The 16,288-nt window shown below is 38.1% G+C and overlaps 1 protein-coding gene across 1 annotated transcript in view; it reads left to right on the forward strand.

Moving 5' to 3' along the window:
* The window catches only part of LOC102306027 (dedicator of cytokinesis protein 2), a 94,792-nt gene that overhangs the window by 66,136 nt on the left and 12,368 nt on the right, over positions 1-16,288 (forward strand). Inside the window, exons 27-35 of the mRNA XM_014335109.2 lie at positions 8,736-8,834; positions 9,126-9,220; positions 10,093-10,171; positions 10,306-10,406; positions 10,704-10,762; positions 11,080-11,228; positions 12,025-12,110; positions 12,294-12,450; positions 14,275-14,315. Coding sequence (XP_014190595.1) covers positions 8,736-8,834; positions 9,126-9,220; positions 10,093-10,171; positions 10,306-10,406; positions 10,704-10,762; positions 11,080-11,228; positions 12,025-12,110; positions 12,294-12,450; positions 14,275-14,315 — 866 coding nt within the window. The remainder of the gene's footprint in view (positions 1-8,735; positions 8,835-9,125; positions 9,221-10,092; positions 10,172-10,305; positions 10,407-10,703; positions 10,763-11,079; positions 11,229-12,024; positions 12,111-12,293; positions 12,451-14,274; positions 14,316-16,288) is intronic.

Consider the following 16,288-nt stretch of genomic DNA (forward strand, 5'->3'; position numbering starts at 1 on the left):
GACAAGAATGTTTTACCATTTTTCACATCTTTTACTGGCAGCTTTCAGATTTAGAATTCAGGTTTAGGGATTGATCTTGTATGGTTTCATTAGGATAAACATTTGTTAGGCTGTTAGCAGTTAAGAAATAAAGCTGCAGGGAATTTACAAATGTAATGCTTGTGCAATAACACAATGCAATGTCGAGCTTGATTCTCCATTCTAAGCAGTGATTGTCAGTGAAATGTTTTGAATATTTCTTTAAAACGCTGCGAGTTCGTGTGTTCCCTGAGCGGCTGTTTGATGCAGTGTCCATATAAATGTCCCTCCTGACCCCTCCCCCATCTGAAAATAACTGGCGATGTATGCACCACTGCAAAGTGGTTGACTCACCTTGTGTTGTGTTTCAATTGACCTCTGGTGTGATGAGGTAAATGGTGTGTGTATGTGAGTGTGACAAATATAAATGTAATTATGCACATTGCATAAGCAGCAGTCACCGCAGTTCAACACATGAAGGCTTTTAAAAAATATTACACGTGTGCACGGAAACACGCGAGGGCCATGAATCATGAGATAGTTGTGCCAGAGCTTAGAGGTCGTGGTAATTTGATTTGGGAGAGGAAGATGAGAAGGGGTATGAGAGTGTATGGTGTGTGAGCTTGAGAAAACAAAAACCTGTCCTCTTTTTAAGCCTGTAAATGTTTTATTTCACTGCATTTTTTTCTCTTTTTTCATTCATTTTCCCTTGACCTCCCCTCCTCTCACTCTTCCCTACTTGCGTTAACTGATTCTGGCTCTTTTTACATGAGTAGGAAATGGGCTGAGGACACATTGATCTGTTTTCTGAACAGTCAACAGGCGTGCAGGTTTGCATACGCTGTCTAATGCACACAGATAGACACTCATGCTACCTCTCTCTGTTGCTCTGAGTCAAACAAACATGCAACCAATCCATCCTTAAACACAGCAGCTCTAATTACTGCTGCACACAATCCATCTCTTTTGTCACCCCCCCCCTTCCCCAACCACCTCCAACAGTCTCCCCACCCACCACCTCTCTACATTTCACCTCAGCCCACAGGTGTTGGAAAAAATGTGTCTGCATGTATTTGTGTGTAACAAGGAGGTCAGTGTTGAGCATGTCGCTGTGAGGGAGTACAGTAAGGAGTGCTGCAATTGTCCAGTGAGAATGTGTTTTTTAGATGTTCTATTTTTAAAAAAAAAGGATGATGACAAATCACACTTGAGAGCAACATAATGACCTCTCATTTAGGGGGATGTCACAAAAGGAACCACAGAGGAGGGTAAAGAGGGAGATTGGTGAGGAGAGCACAAACGGGATATAGACTGCTGTGAAAGGCATCATTGGTGGAGTCTGATGTGGAGTCATTTGAATGGATTGTTCTTATCGTGTGCCCTGTGTTTTAAATTGAAACTCCAGATGACTTCCAGTGGATAGTCATCCACTAGTCTAGGCTAGTGTCTATATGTATATGTCTTTGGTTATTTGCACTGTTAAAGGTGAAAACATGGACGTAGATCAGTGTGTACTTAGTGCACTACTTGATTCCCTGTTCCACACTATTGATTGGCAGTTCTGTCAATGTCAGAAACAGCTACTCGTGTAAAGATTAAACCCTAAAACCTTAAGCATTTAAATTGGGACTGTCACAGTTAATGCTTTAATTCTCTGTCTTAATTTAAAATTAATGATATGTTAATTATATTTAATTGCATCCATCGTCGTTCCACTGTTTATCCCGCTGGGCATCTCGTGGGCATAATGAACTTTAAACAAAATTCAAACTCACTGTCATAGAGTCTATGTAACATTTATAAGACAGAAAAGCCCAGGCTCAAAAAAATATGAGCAATTAATTCGGGATTGCCAACTTACAGCTACCACTATCAGTGAGAATATTGACAGAGGCTGATGGCAGGGGTTACTAATATAATAATATAGTTACTAGATAGTGCTGATCTAATGATATAGATACAACAGTGTGCTCACTAGGGTGGCTGTGATGAAGGCTTAATTGAGTCAGTTTACAATTTCATGGTTATTTCCATACTTTTTTAGTTATTGTTTACTGTGTTCCTATTTTCATTATTCTGTTTGATTCTAAGGCTTTAGGTAATGTAAAGCAGTCCAACAGAAACTGGAAGAATATTTAAACTTAACTTTAACTTTAATTTTTTTTCCAAATAAAGTTTGTTGTTAAATGCATTGCCTCAGTCTATTGAACAATCTGTCTTTCTTTTTGCCAGCTGTCTTCTGAGAGAGGACAGCTGGCCTTAGATTAGTAGTTTATGATTTTGTCATCTGTCATCTACCACACGAAACATAACTTTAAGGACATTCAAATGTCATGCTAATGCATTTTGAGATTTCTCAATTACGGTGTTTTGTAGGCGATAACGTCAAATTAGCAACAGCACCAAATGATAACACCTTGGCAGCTGTGTCTTACTCTGTATTCTTGCCTTAATCACAGGGTTGACGCTACAATCTGAGATGCTAGCTTCTCTATATGGCAAATTTCCAACACAAGTGCCAGTCTACCAGCTGAAGGGTAGAAAAGTATACTGTGTAATTTTCCTTCCAGTGTAACAGTTCTGTCTCCATGTCAGAGGTAAATTGTCATTTGTAGTGATAAAGTTATGGTATGTCCATAAATGCACATATCTCTCCTGCTTTAGGGGCACTCATATGGATCTTGCTGGTCTGTAAAATGAAAGTAGCAGGAATTTAGGTTCAGAGAAGAGACTTGTACAAATAGACCTAAGATACAAGCCTGGATTACATTTGTAAATGTGAATGTTGTGGTGAAATCCTGATATTCACATTTTTTTGCTATGTTTAGAAAAAAATCTTTTCTCAGAAAAAAGTTCCCTCTTTTTTGGTGTATTAGATTAGTTTGGTTAGCAATCATGGACGTGAAACACACATCTCTATACATCTCTGCAAGCATAAATTAGTTACAAATAATAATAACATATAGCTATTAAATCCTACTTGTATTCTGTTTATATTTTGGCTTTACAGTGGACCAACCAGGAATTCTGTCATTTGGTGGCTGGAATTCCACACAAAAATTTCATGTTTCACTCTTTTTTTTTGCTAATTATGGCTCAAGAAACAATAGAATTTCAGTTTCACTATAAGCTGTAAGCAGGTGTAACATCTGGGTTCAATTACTATTTCAAACTAGTAATTTGAGAGTGTAAATCATATCTTCCTAATATCATCTGTTGTTGAGTGGATGAATGCTGACTGAGATCTATCGCTGCTATCACTATCAGTAAAGACATTTCGTTTGACGCTGTCACCACAGTAATGACAGCAACACATTATCAGACAGCAGATGATATGCAGTGAAAGTTATCAGGATACAAACTGCTTTGTCAGGTAACTGTCATTTGGAAGCAACTTGGAAATTACAGCTGTGAATTTGTTGCCAACAGCAGTGGCCAGAATGACAGAATGGATAGACATATTAACCCTTTAAAGCCGGTCGGAGCGGACACGCTCCATTTTGCGTAACTATTTTTAAATCCTGGTAGCTCTGCAATCACGTGAGCTAGCGCAATAATTTTTTTTTTCATATGAAACCGGAGGAGTTGTACTTACATCTTATGCCATCAGCTTGTCCTAGGTCACAGTTTCCTTCCACATATAGCTTTGCAAAAACTGCATAAAAAGCACTTGCAGCAACAAAAACATAATATTCCAGAAACACGCTTTGCCGATCCGATCAGCTGTTTGTAACACTTCCTACGTGAACTATCGCATGTCCGCCATGACCTGCGCGAAACCGGAAGTGACGTCATTTTGCGAAAATATAGTTTTTTACCATCGTGGCCTTATGAGCCTCTACTGGTGTTTTTAAAAGTTATCTTTGACTTTATGACTTTCTGTGTTGTTTCTGGGATGCTTAGAACTCATATTGCACTGCTCGAAATAGTTTGTTTTGATGCACATGCTGGGTTTTTTTTTTCTAATTTGCATTATAATATTTATTTTTGTTTTTCCTGCAGTATATGAAAATTGGTGTATTTCAAAAATAAAACTATGAAGACACTTAAAATAAATTTCCTGTGGTGGGAAACTATTTTGTGCAACTTTTTTGTATTTAAAGTTTTGAAGGATAAGCCTCTTAAATTTCTTTAACTAGAAATATATGTTAAAAAAACAAAAACAATTTTCAATTTTTTTGCAGTTTATTGCACTTTTTTGCAGTTTATGTTATTACTATGCACTTAATGCATACATATTATTAAATTTGGGCTGTAATGGTTGTATTGATGTATATCAACTTGAAATGCTCCCAAAAATGGCACTACAGCATGTAAAAATATAATATAAGCTCTGGCAGACTTGGTTCTATGGTAGGTCTTAAAGGGTTAAAGGAAAGCAAAGGATGGAGGAGGAAGGGAGTGAAATCTCAGACCTTGGCAAAGTCTGTGCCATGTTTTGCCAGTAATCTTTTAGCTGTTGTGTAAGGCCTTTGCCTCAACAAGCCCTAAGCTCTCTCTCTGTCATACACAGTGTGATTGTTTGCAGTTTTATTATTATACACAACAAAAATATACCTTCCATGCGTCTTTGCATGCAACAATGTGTTGATGAAACACATTCATGTGTGAGGACGCAGGAGCATTTGATGGCTAGATATTTGGCCCTTTCAGCATTTGTGTCGTGTTTAGATGGCGTTAAAGGAGATTGAGAGCACTGCCCCTCAGAGAACACCAATTAGAGTGAAGTAGGGCAATATGACACGTGACCTACACTTCAAAACAGTAACATCCACATATACACCAGCAGAGTGAACACTAAACCAAAAATGTATGAGCTGTTGAGTAGTTTTCCTGAGTAAGTGTGTGTGTGTGTGTGTGTGTGTTCCTAATCCTATTACTGATCAGGCAGTGCACTCTAAGGAGGCAAAAAAGGAAGAGCGAGGGGTGAAAAAAAATAGAGTTAATTGTGCTTCTTGATCCTGTCTGTTGGTTTTTACCACCTTTGGGGAGAGTTTCCTACTAAATTACATATATTAGTATATATGCATAATTTAAAGACTTGCCACTGCTGTCAATAACAGTGTTTTCTCATACTAAGGTTTACTTTCAATGACAGGAGTTAATTTTAGTGACAGATAAGTTGTTATTTAAGCACAAACTAATCATTGTTCCCTCATTTAAGTGTTTCTTCCAGCACTTACTCTGTACTTAGGTGTCACACTAAACTGATCTCCCAGCACTTTTAAGAGGGAGACATAAGAGGAAAGAGAAATGTGAAAGAAGGGAAGCGAGATTAAAAAAGGAAGTATGGTGATGGGGTCTCTGGTGTCACCATAGTGCAGACGGTTGGGTGGAGGATGGGGGTAGTTATACCCTGAGCACTAATACACAAAACCACACACACACATAGACACACACACGCACGCGCATTCAAGAACATACATTCTCAGTAAGATATTTATTAGCGACTAAGCTCTGTAGGCACCCATTATACGTATGCTTTTTATTTCATCATTCATTCCTTTCTTCTTCTTCTCCTCCTGCCTTTAGAGTCTGTTGGCAACCCCAAGGACTGCATGTTAAAAGTTTAGAAATGTGGCACAGCGTTCAGGGACAGTCCCTGGATTCCGAGGGTGCTTTTAATTATGCTAACTTATGCATCCTCAAGTCCTCTCCCCTCCCAAGACCCTAAATTGTTTCTCCTTTGTCACAATGAACGATCTTTCAAGTCCTTAATTGCATCTTGAGGAGAGAGAGAGCTTTTAAAAGGGCTGAGAGTGAGGAAACACATGTGTAACCCACAGAAGCCTTTTATCAAGTGCTGTGGTGAATAAATGCTGCACCTCCTTATGGGACCACAAACTATGTGTACTGCTGTTTTACTCACACGACTTTGTGTCGTCATGTATAAGCATTAACAGATAATATAAAAGATGATGTTGATTTACTGTAATCAAGTTGTGTATAAAAATCAATCCTATATATTCAAGAATAATTCACTTGCAAAGTGTTGTAGGATCACACAAAGCTGCAGATTTTTATTCATTTATTTTTTGTTTCTCTACTTTGAAATTGAAATGTACGTGTTCTAGCACAGCTGTGTTTTATTTTACTGTTTAAGGAACAATGTTGCAAGTAAATAAAAAGACTATCGCATCATCTCAAATAGCAGAAGATTATCATGTAGTCGGTTTGACAGGTGATCCAGTTTTGCAGCACACAGACTAACACAATGGAAGAATGGTTTGATCATTTGGCAGCTTCGGCGTCTCTGTCCTTGCATTTCTTACACATCTGTCACCACCATTGCTGCTATCAGGAGCTGAAAAACAACCAGCTTAATAAAAAAACATCCCTCGTGTTGTGTTTGAGGCTTGACCACGCCTGCACCGCCACTGGTTTAAAGTTGCAAAGTTTAAAACACGTGGATGACTTTTTAACAAATGACGTACTGCTGAACTTTGTGGCTTATGCTGAGACGTTTTGATTTTTATGAAAATGTTTTTGACGTTTTCCACAAAGTTGTCACTGATAAGCCGTAAACCCATGATAACCAAAGTTGACATATTTTTTTGATTTTTTGATTATTATTTAAAGGCAATAATCGGTCACAGTCAACTGAAATCAGCAGCAAGCTTACAAATGTTGTAGTGAGGTCATATCTCAGCAATGCTCAGAGCTATTACATCCAAACGTAAAGCACAGACCCGGGACCACATTGTGAAGACTGTCTGTTTCCTATGAGTGCTTAAAGTCACGTTTCTAACACGATCACATTAAGTTGCCATGGTGACTGTGCCCTGCTGAACCGCTTGCCCCCTTCGTTGCTGCTCACAGCTATGTTTTAATGAAGTTTTAATGAACTTTTAAGTTTTGTTTGCATACATGACTGAAAAAGTATCGTTGCTTATTAGAATGCAGGCAAGCACAAACACAAACCCTGCCACTTTTGATCAAATTAAAGCTGTCATCGCGTTAGATGCCATTCATCTTTCATCTTCAATTAGTCATCCATCATCCTTAATCTCTGTCTCGTGTCTCCTTTTCTGCCACCAACTCCGAAGGATAATTTCTCACAAATCCCGGTGGCAGAAATACCTGTTCTGAATGTTTACTGAACTCAGTGTAGCAGCAGAAGGAGGATCATAACAAAAACTATATGTAGTGTAACAAAACAAGGGCATATAAGGTAAAACATATTAGTGTTTACCAGTGTTTAAAAATGTTCTGGCCCTTTTGAGGCTCAGTGGTGTGATGATTATGTGGAGGGAGGATTTATTTAAAGACCACTTGAAGAAGTCAAATTGAACCTGGCAAAAAGAGTCGATGAAATCAACAAGAAAAATGATTGAAAATGCAACAGTAGTCCAGCTGGTGGAGAACATGAAGGAGGAAGAGTGTAGATTGACAAAATTTCACTTAATCAGCAAAGATTTCAACACTTTTAGGAACATATATAATATGCACAAACCTTAAAATAAATTCACATTTTCTTTCATGCCAGTAATTATTCATGTTTTCTTCAAGTTGATGCAGATCAGTTTCTGTATTTTTTTTCTCTGTTTTCTTCACCTTCATTGACCATTACCATTCTCAGTGCCTTCCCCCTCTCAGCCTCTGGATGTGGAAAGATCTGCTCTAAATTTCCCATGAATTTTCTGCTCTAATCCAGCTCGAGAGAGTTTTTCCTCAGTACTTTTCACACAGATTTAAAGCTAACTTGGGTAAAACTTTTTTTTTTTCTTTTTCATGCCTAGCCTCATCTTTCATGTCTGTCTTTCTCACAGAAGTCGCAGCTCCTTCTTCCACCTGCTCTGTCTCAGGACTCTTTCTATCTTCTATCGCTGACGCTTGATAATGCTAAACTCAGCGTGTGTCTATGTGTACTCAGCTTGGGCCATATTTCAAGTTAAGTGCATGAACTGATGACCCTCACAAACATGAAACATTCAAACTCTATTTCGTTTTTGCTTAACGATTTTTAGACAACATCACATGTTATCACACTATAAAGCCCCTTTGTGGTGATATTAAGGTTGACCACATCACTGAACTTTTGTCTGAACTGCTTTTTTTTTCTTCTTCTTGCTTTTGTTGATGTTTAAAAGGTTTTCGTCTCTTTATCTTTTCAACAAGTAAATCAGATGAACTATGTTAAAATGAATTTTTACTGAAGTTCATTGTACCTTTTCTCATTTGTTGTTATCAGAAAGTCTGAGCGGTTTAGTTCTGTATTTGTTATTTGGAGTGATCGAGTCATTCGGAAGGTATTTCTTTTTAATTTCACCTTGTGGCAGGGTGCCACGATGTAAACTATAGAATGTAATTTAGAAACTACAGACACTGCCAGCCTTCCTGGCAATGATTGGGTTTGGTTATAGTGATTATGATCATCTGAAAATTCCATGGTAATAACGAGCTGTTGATGCACACAGTTTAATTTCTGTTTAACTATGCGTCAGTCTTGGTGCAGTATGGATAACCTTAAGTGACTCAAAAGCACCCTGCAATAGATTGCTGACCTGTTCTGGGTGTACAGTAACACACCCCTCACCTTATGAAACTGGAATAGTCTCCAGCCCCCAAGCAAAAACTGAAATGGATAAGTGGTTTAGAAAATAGATGGATGTATGGATGGATGATTCAGTTTTCGGCTTAAGATGTGTAGCTCTCAGGCTAAGAGTAATGGGTTATCTCTTTCTTTCTTTTTCTTTTTACACACTTTACCTCTGTAGTCGAGGGTTGTTGCCTGCATGACAGCTATTCTAAGTCAGATGGATGATCGACACTATTCTACATACATCGAAACCTTCAGTGGAACTACTGATCTAGTGGTAAGTGCCTCACACACATATCCGCAGATGGCAGAAAACTGGATTTTGTAAAAACTGGAGTGTTTATTGAGCCTTCTGACAAATAATAAAAAAAAGAAATTAAGTAACTGTTTGGACATATAAGTTTTAATTTGTATCATTTTTGCTATATCTGTCATTTTTGTGCAGCAAAATGTCTCATTTTCCTATCAAAGTATAAATGAAGGGTGGCTCAAGACTTTGCATATTGCTGTGTAGTACAGTTCTATATTCTCATTTATCTCTTGTTCTTCTTGTCTTCTTCTACTGCAGGACTTCCTAATGGAGTCCTTCCTCCTTTTCAAGGACTTGATTGGGAAACATGTGTATCCGTCTGACTGGATGGCCATGATCATGGTACAGAACAGGTAACATATTGCAGATATGTACACACACATGCACAGAACCAGTTTGAAAGTCTTCTCTTACATGGTTCTACATGTGTTTGCCCATGAGCTACAGCTTATGCATTTAAAAAGTCGACATCAACAGTCGACTGGTTCATCCACATGAACCCACACAGGGATAAGTTAGCGATAGGAAAGCTGGGATCAAGGCTGCAATGATGAAAACGGCTGATGTGGCAAATATGACTGTGTGTGAGCCGATGGAGTGAAAGCTATCAGTGTTTTTTGTGATGTAAGCTAAAGGGAGGCTAAAGCTGTGTCAGACGAAAAGGCAAATAGGAAAAATTGAAAATGAGGTACAGGAAAAGGCAGTTTGATAAGGAGTCTGCAGACCGGGGTTAGAATGAAGATGTGCAGATATAGAAAGAAAAGCCTACTTAAAAGAAAATGAAAGAAGGAGGGGGAATGAGAAGGAATGGCATTTGGCTCTGTATAATGGTGATAGATAGACAGTGTTGAAGCAGAGGGAGCCTGAGAGTAGTTTTGCTACTTAACTTTAGAAATCCATAAGGCCATATCGCGCCAATACACCTGCACACTTTGTTAACTTGCGATCATGATCTATCACTGTGACAGAAGATTTGAATTGAATGCGATATTGCATTTTTTTGTCTGGAATAACAGTTTAAAGCTGTGGCTTTAAGCTCTAGAGCTAAATTCTTTGATAAACAAAAAATAAGCTGCATTGTGGTTTTTTAAAGAATCCCATCCTTTTATTCGTTTTTTACTCGTATTCTCCTTTTTTTAACATTCAGTTTGATCAAACACAGCCACAGCAAAGTTTACTTCATTGACATGTCTTTTTGATTTATTTTTTTATATCTGTTCATTAGGGTGTTCCTAAGAGCCATCAATACATATGCTGACACTATGAAAGAAAAGTTCCTTAATAACGATGACTTTGAAGTCCAGGTAACTGTATTTTTATGTGCAATATTTCCGAGCTTTGTCTCATATTGATGCCATCCTTCTTATTGTGTCTGAATCCCCTTAAATGCTATCTTTCTCTGCATCCCCTCCCTTCCTCACTCTTCCTCACTGTCTAGTTGTGGAATAACTACTTCCACTTGGCAGTTGCGTTTATTACCCAGGAGTCCCTGCAGCTTCAACATTTCTCACCAACCAAGAGGAACAAGATTCTGGCCAAGTGAGAGAAGAGCTATTTAATTTCCCAATTTACCACACCTACTCTCCCCACTGATTTGTGGTCTATTTAGGATTCTTTGTTTGCTGTCTAAACTCCACTACTTATTAAAAGTGTGTGTTACCTGTAGATAGGCATTTAATTTAGATCAAGTTGAGTAAGAGTAGGTGAGCATTATCTTTTCCACTCAGTAATAACAGTATTGATTAGGACACTGCTTCCAAACTAACATTCTAATGTCTTCTTTTTTCTCTTTCTGTGTATTTTTCCTTCCTTATTGTCCCACACTCTGAATTCCAGATATGGAGATATGAGAAGGCTTATTGGCTTTGCAATCCGTGACATCTGGTATAAACTAGGTAAGAACTATACTGTAATGTGTAGTTTTTCTTCTTCATAAACTGTGGATAGAAAGGTTCATGAGTCAGCAGCGTTTCACACTGACAGACACCAATCTGAATATATCAGTGCACTAAAAATATCACAGTTTTCTGTGGTGTGTACAGAAGAGTAGGGTTATATCCTGCACAGAGCTAAAGCTCTTACTGTAGAAGAAAAATACTTCTTGTATTTGCCAGACAGAGACCTGTAGTGTTACCTGAGGGTGAGTGAAAAATGCTGTGTCTGCATATACGAGCAATTACGTGTGTTTATTTCTATGTGTGTGTTTTTTCAGGCAGTCATAAAATCTGTTTCATCCCCGGCATGGTGGGTCCCATCCTGGAGATGACTTTGATCCCTGAGGAAGAGCTGAGAAGGGCCACTATTCCCATCTTCTTTGACATGATCACCTGTGAACATGCACGTTTTGGAAACTTCAGCAAGGTACACACATATAGGAACACAAGCAATTAGTATACATACTAAACTTAAGACAGTCGAGCCATTTAAAAAGTAATCGTGATACAAAAAATACTTAAATAAATCTTATATATTGCAGACTTTGATGCATTTGTATCTATGAATACATGCTAAAATTAAAAGAAGAGACAAGGAAAACAAATGAAATAGAAAAACTATAACTGTGGCACATACACATTGTGCTCCCGCATTGATTTCCTGTAATGCAGCAGATAAAAGTAAAAGAGACACCTTAATTATGCTTGCATGCATAATTGATTTCCACTTCTGTTGCTCCCGTCTTTTGCTTCTTAATCTACCTTTTGTCCCACTCTTTGCTTTCCCATTTTCAGTGCTGTTCTTTATGCTATTAATCAAGCTCTGAGTGATAAATGTCCTTTTGTTCTGATACCGAAAATATTTTGCCCTGTTACTTGGACTGTATGCACATAGCACTATTGTGAGGTGTTACCCAAGCGAACACTTATTCTTTGTTTTAAATACAAAAGGACAAACAAAGATCACTCATTAGGTAGGCAGGGAGAGGGAATCTGATGACTCAGTAGATAGTGATGCAAAGTTGTTTGATGTTTACCCTGAAAGAGAAAGCCTGAAAAACAATTGATAAAAAGAATAAAAGATGTGATATGAGCATACGATGACGCTCCAGAGCTTTGTAATTTGTTATCTGTCTGCCTTCTAAGGATGTTGGTATATTAAGAATAGAATACAATAGAATATAATAGTTACTTTAAAAAAATAATAATAAAATCTTCGGCAGTTTGAGAATGAGATCATTCTGAAGTTGGACCATGAGGTGGAGGGTGGTGGAGGAGATGAACGCTACATGCAGCTACTGGAGAGCATGTAAGTATTGTAGTTTTTTTCACTATACACAATCGATTTCCTGCTAACTCTCATGAGCAGCATTTCAGACTTGGCTCTGGTCTTCTGCCAGTACATTAATAGACAAACTGAATAACCCTGAATAACAAGGTAAAACCCTCTCAGAGGTCTCTGATGATTAACTTGTGGAAGCATGTCTGCCAGATTGCTGGACTGTGCTGCTGAGAAACCCACGCTGAGGCCACAGGTGCAGCACTTTGTCTCCTTGGTGAAGGGGCTCCTCATTCGTCTCCTTGACTACCGCACCGTGATGAGCGATGACAGCCGCAACAACCGCATGAGCTGCACAGTCAATCTTCTGGTAAGAACCACCTTCTTTGAAATCAGCTGGCAAAGTTGCCAGCGCTTGAAAGTCTTGTTAGCATCATCATCATTAGCTTTCTAGTGTCTAAGTGTGATATGTTTGTGTCATCATGGATTAGCATTTATTGCTACTTACCTTGTGATTCTTGCAATATACAGTGCCTTGTTGGTGTAGTGTCTCATAGCAAAGAGTTGCTGATCTTAGATGTACGCACATCAACACCAATAAATCCATTAGTAATTGAAAAGACAATATAATGTGAAACTTTGTTTTATATAGAATCCAAACCAGCCAAGAGTTTATTATGAAACACAGATTTTATTTCTTGTCGTATGTGCCAAGGCCTTTTTTCTTTTCCCCCATTTAATTTGGGTGCTGATTGATCTAAAGGCAAAGATTCATCTCCTTGTCTGGTCTCCTACATTTTGCAGTGGGTTGCATCAGCTCCTGTCTGTTCCACATCTTTTCTCTTATGTGATCTCCTAATCAGATTCTCCCCCACAGTATTCTTAGGTTTAGTAATGGATGCCATCTACCCACCATATGATCTTTTCCACGCCAGATTAAATCGTATGATACCTCAGCAAAACTCTTTTCCTTTCATTTCCAAGATGCAAACATTTAAAAAATCATAATTCGACAGATGGATGCATCTGTGTTTGAATAATAATGTAGAATAACTCTTTATCCCCCACCCCCAAGGTGGAGGCTGCTGGTACATGGCAGGAGTGTTTAGTTTGTAGCCTGTGGCAGTTGCCCATTAGCTATTCTGTTTCATTCATTTGGCCAACTGAAAAAAATCCCCTCTGCCCACAAGCAGGCACTAGTGCACTCCCCTAACCGTACCCCCCAGGCTAACTTTACTAAGGAATTATACACACAGGCACAGTCACACGCATATTTATTCTGCTCTTTCATGTAGATGAACTATCAAAACAAAACAAACTTATTTGAACATAAGAAGTACTCTCAAAAGGTTTGCAGTACATCATTTTGGTTTCATTTTTCTTTTTCGTTGTTACAGATATTAACTCAGTACACATACTGTACACTATATCTACAATATACTAAGCATACATATGTGTAGATTTTTTTTAAACAACTCTCAGTTGCTGTATTGTTCTCTATAAAAGATAGAAAGTGATGCTGTAGTTCTACTGAAAGTTGTGTTGCTATAGATTTAAAAGACAGGTGGACTGCTGCAAATCTTTACTTGTCTTCTTGATGGGCACCCTATATAAACATGTTAGCTCCCTAAATTTAAAATTCATTGTCCAATAAATAATAAATCTTACCCTTGACAATATAAAATGGTTCGATGGTATACTGTGGAAAAATTAACTATAATTTGTCACATTTGTGATTATGTGTCTGTTGGTGCTGTTGTGTGTATTGGCCTGTGCTAGTGATGGGAGGTGAGGTTACATCAGTTCGTTCCACTCCTCTGTTCACTGTAGATATCATTAAACTTAATTAAACTGGGAGTTTGTGCAGTTTATCTCGCACACTTGAAAACACACACGCTCCCACATTAAAGCACAAGCAATCAGTATTATAGTATAGTACTGTAGTATAGTATAAAATAGGATAGTGTAATGTGGTATAGTGTTGTGTTGTAGTGTAGTGTACAGTATAGTATACATATTATTGGATAGTATAGTGTGATACAGCATGTTATGGTGTATAATATAGTATAATATAAACGTGGAATTAATAGCATAGTTTCAAAACCTCTATCAGTTATATATGCATATGCATGCGAACACAGGCATACATACACACAGAAACTACACTAACCAACCCCTCCTTCTGTCTTTGCAGAACTTTTACAAGGACATCAATCGTGAAGCGATGTATATCAGGTATTTACTTGCTGGATTTAACTTAAATGGTGCATATCTGTGTTGTACGCATGTCTGTGCATGTCTGTGCATGTCTGTGTGTGTGTGTGTGTGTGTCTCTATAATCTGACAAGGGATTATATGAGTTCCACTGAATTAATGTCAAAATCCACAGGATCAGCTCGGCCTGACTGGAGGGAGAGAGAGACATGATGAGTGTGAGGGAGGGAGAGGTGGAGAGACAGGGAGAGACAGAACCATTTGAAAGAGAGCGAGAGAATGAGCGGGACAGACAGGAAAGAGAGGAGGAGAGGAAGTACAGATCTAGTCAGGTCCCGCAGTGCACTTCTGAGTATGGCTTTTAGACAAATTAGTTATCTGTATGTGTGAATGTGAGTGAAAGTCAGTGGTTGATCAACTGCCTTGTCAGCTCTGTGGATAATACAGTAACATTTAGCTGGCTGGTTTATTGGTGTCAGCCAACAAATATATTTTAATGCAAATAGACAATTTATGTCTGTGTTATATAATTAGTCACAATGTAATGGTGCGCTTACATAACAGTGGATAATGAAACCCAAAACTAATTAAAATTCCCTTTGTGCTGCTGCGTACAACCCAAATCAGCCACAATGATGAAGCACATGATCAAGCTTCAGATTTAAACTCTGTCATCATTTCAGAATCCTATGAAAGAAAATATGAAATTAAACTGCACTGGACTCACCTCGCTGTTTTGGTTCGCATCCCTGGTGCATATGATAATGTCTTTTTCTCTAAACGCAGTACGTTGAAAACTGAATCTGCTCCCTTCGCCAAGTTTCATTCTGCTATACATACACGTAGTGCTATTCGCTATATGTGCTACATACTAGTCACTGAAGCTTGTAGCTTTCTGTAATTTCTTTTTCTTTGTGTAGCTGTCTCATAAGAATGTGAGACACCTAGACAATTCTACCACATAGGAGCTGTGAGCAATGCATCCATTCCCTTTGTAATAGAATAGAAATGTTGATGTCCTATTGATATTTTACAGGGTTTTTGTTTTGTTTTTTTACAGCATGAAGATACTGCTAAACACTCATAACCTTTATTATGGAAATAGGACACTTCTTATATTGTTCTATTCAAGGTGCAAACAACAAGATGAAACTTACTTATTTGTATCAAACAAAACCGAGTATAGAAGAATAAAAAAGATGCCTCCTGCTAAATTTGGATCATCAAAACCCTTTCAGTTTTGAAACGTGCAGGTAAAATGAAGCTAGAGAAAGTGAAAAACAGGATGCCAGACAACAAATGAGATGAATACACGACTCTAAAATAATAGTCAAACAGATTGAGTAATTAATGTAAGTTGCAAATGACTTGGGAGTGAAACTTTTCAGTTTTTTTGTTCCCTTTTCTGTTTGATTTCACATCCAATGACTGGACTGTCATAAACAACTTACAGCCAGATACATTTCCAACCAGAAAATTGTTATATCTGAAAGTGTGAGAAAGGAAATAGCAGGTGTGACATAAAAAAAGAATAAAAAACAAGGAAAGTGAGACTGTCAACATTTAGGCAGACAAAATAAGCGGTTGTCCTGTGAGCCAACACCTTACTTTGCAAGCAGATATGGGACTGTTCATTTAAAAGCATCCAGAAAACATTTCTTTTCCTACTTTGTCATCAGTGCTTTAGCAACAAAGTCCAGCCTCTGGCCATGTGGAGAAAGTTTGTCTTGACAGATGCAAGATATAGATACAACAAAACAGATCAAAACTAAAAGCAGTAGCAGTAAAAGCCAGTCCTCCAGGTGACAAGAAGTAATCCCATTTTTCCCCTTGTCGGGCCTATAAAACATTATAGGCCTACAAGCATCTGTCAGACCATTATAAGACATATGCTAAATTGTGCTCTTTTGTGTGTGTGTGTGTGTGTGTGTGTGTGTGTGTGTGTGTGTGTGTGTGTGTGTGTGTGTGTGTGTGTGTGTGTGTGTGTGTGTGTG

The sequence above is a fragment of the Haplochromis burtoni genome, unplaced genomic scaffold (assembly GCF_018398535.1).
Source record: "Haplochromis burtoni strain Fernald_Lab_line unplaced genomic scaffold, NCSU_Asbu1 Contig_4, whole genome shotgun sequence".
Classification (NCBI taxonomy): Eukaryota; Metazoa; Chordata; class Actinopteri; order Cichliformes; family Cichlidae; genus Haplochromis; species Haplochromis burtoni.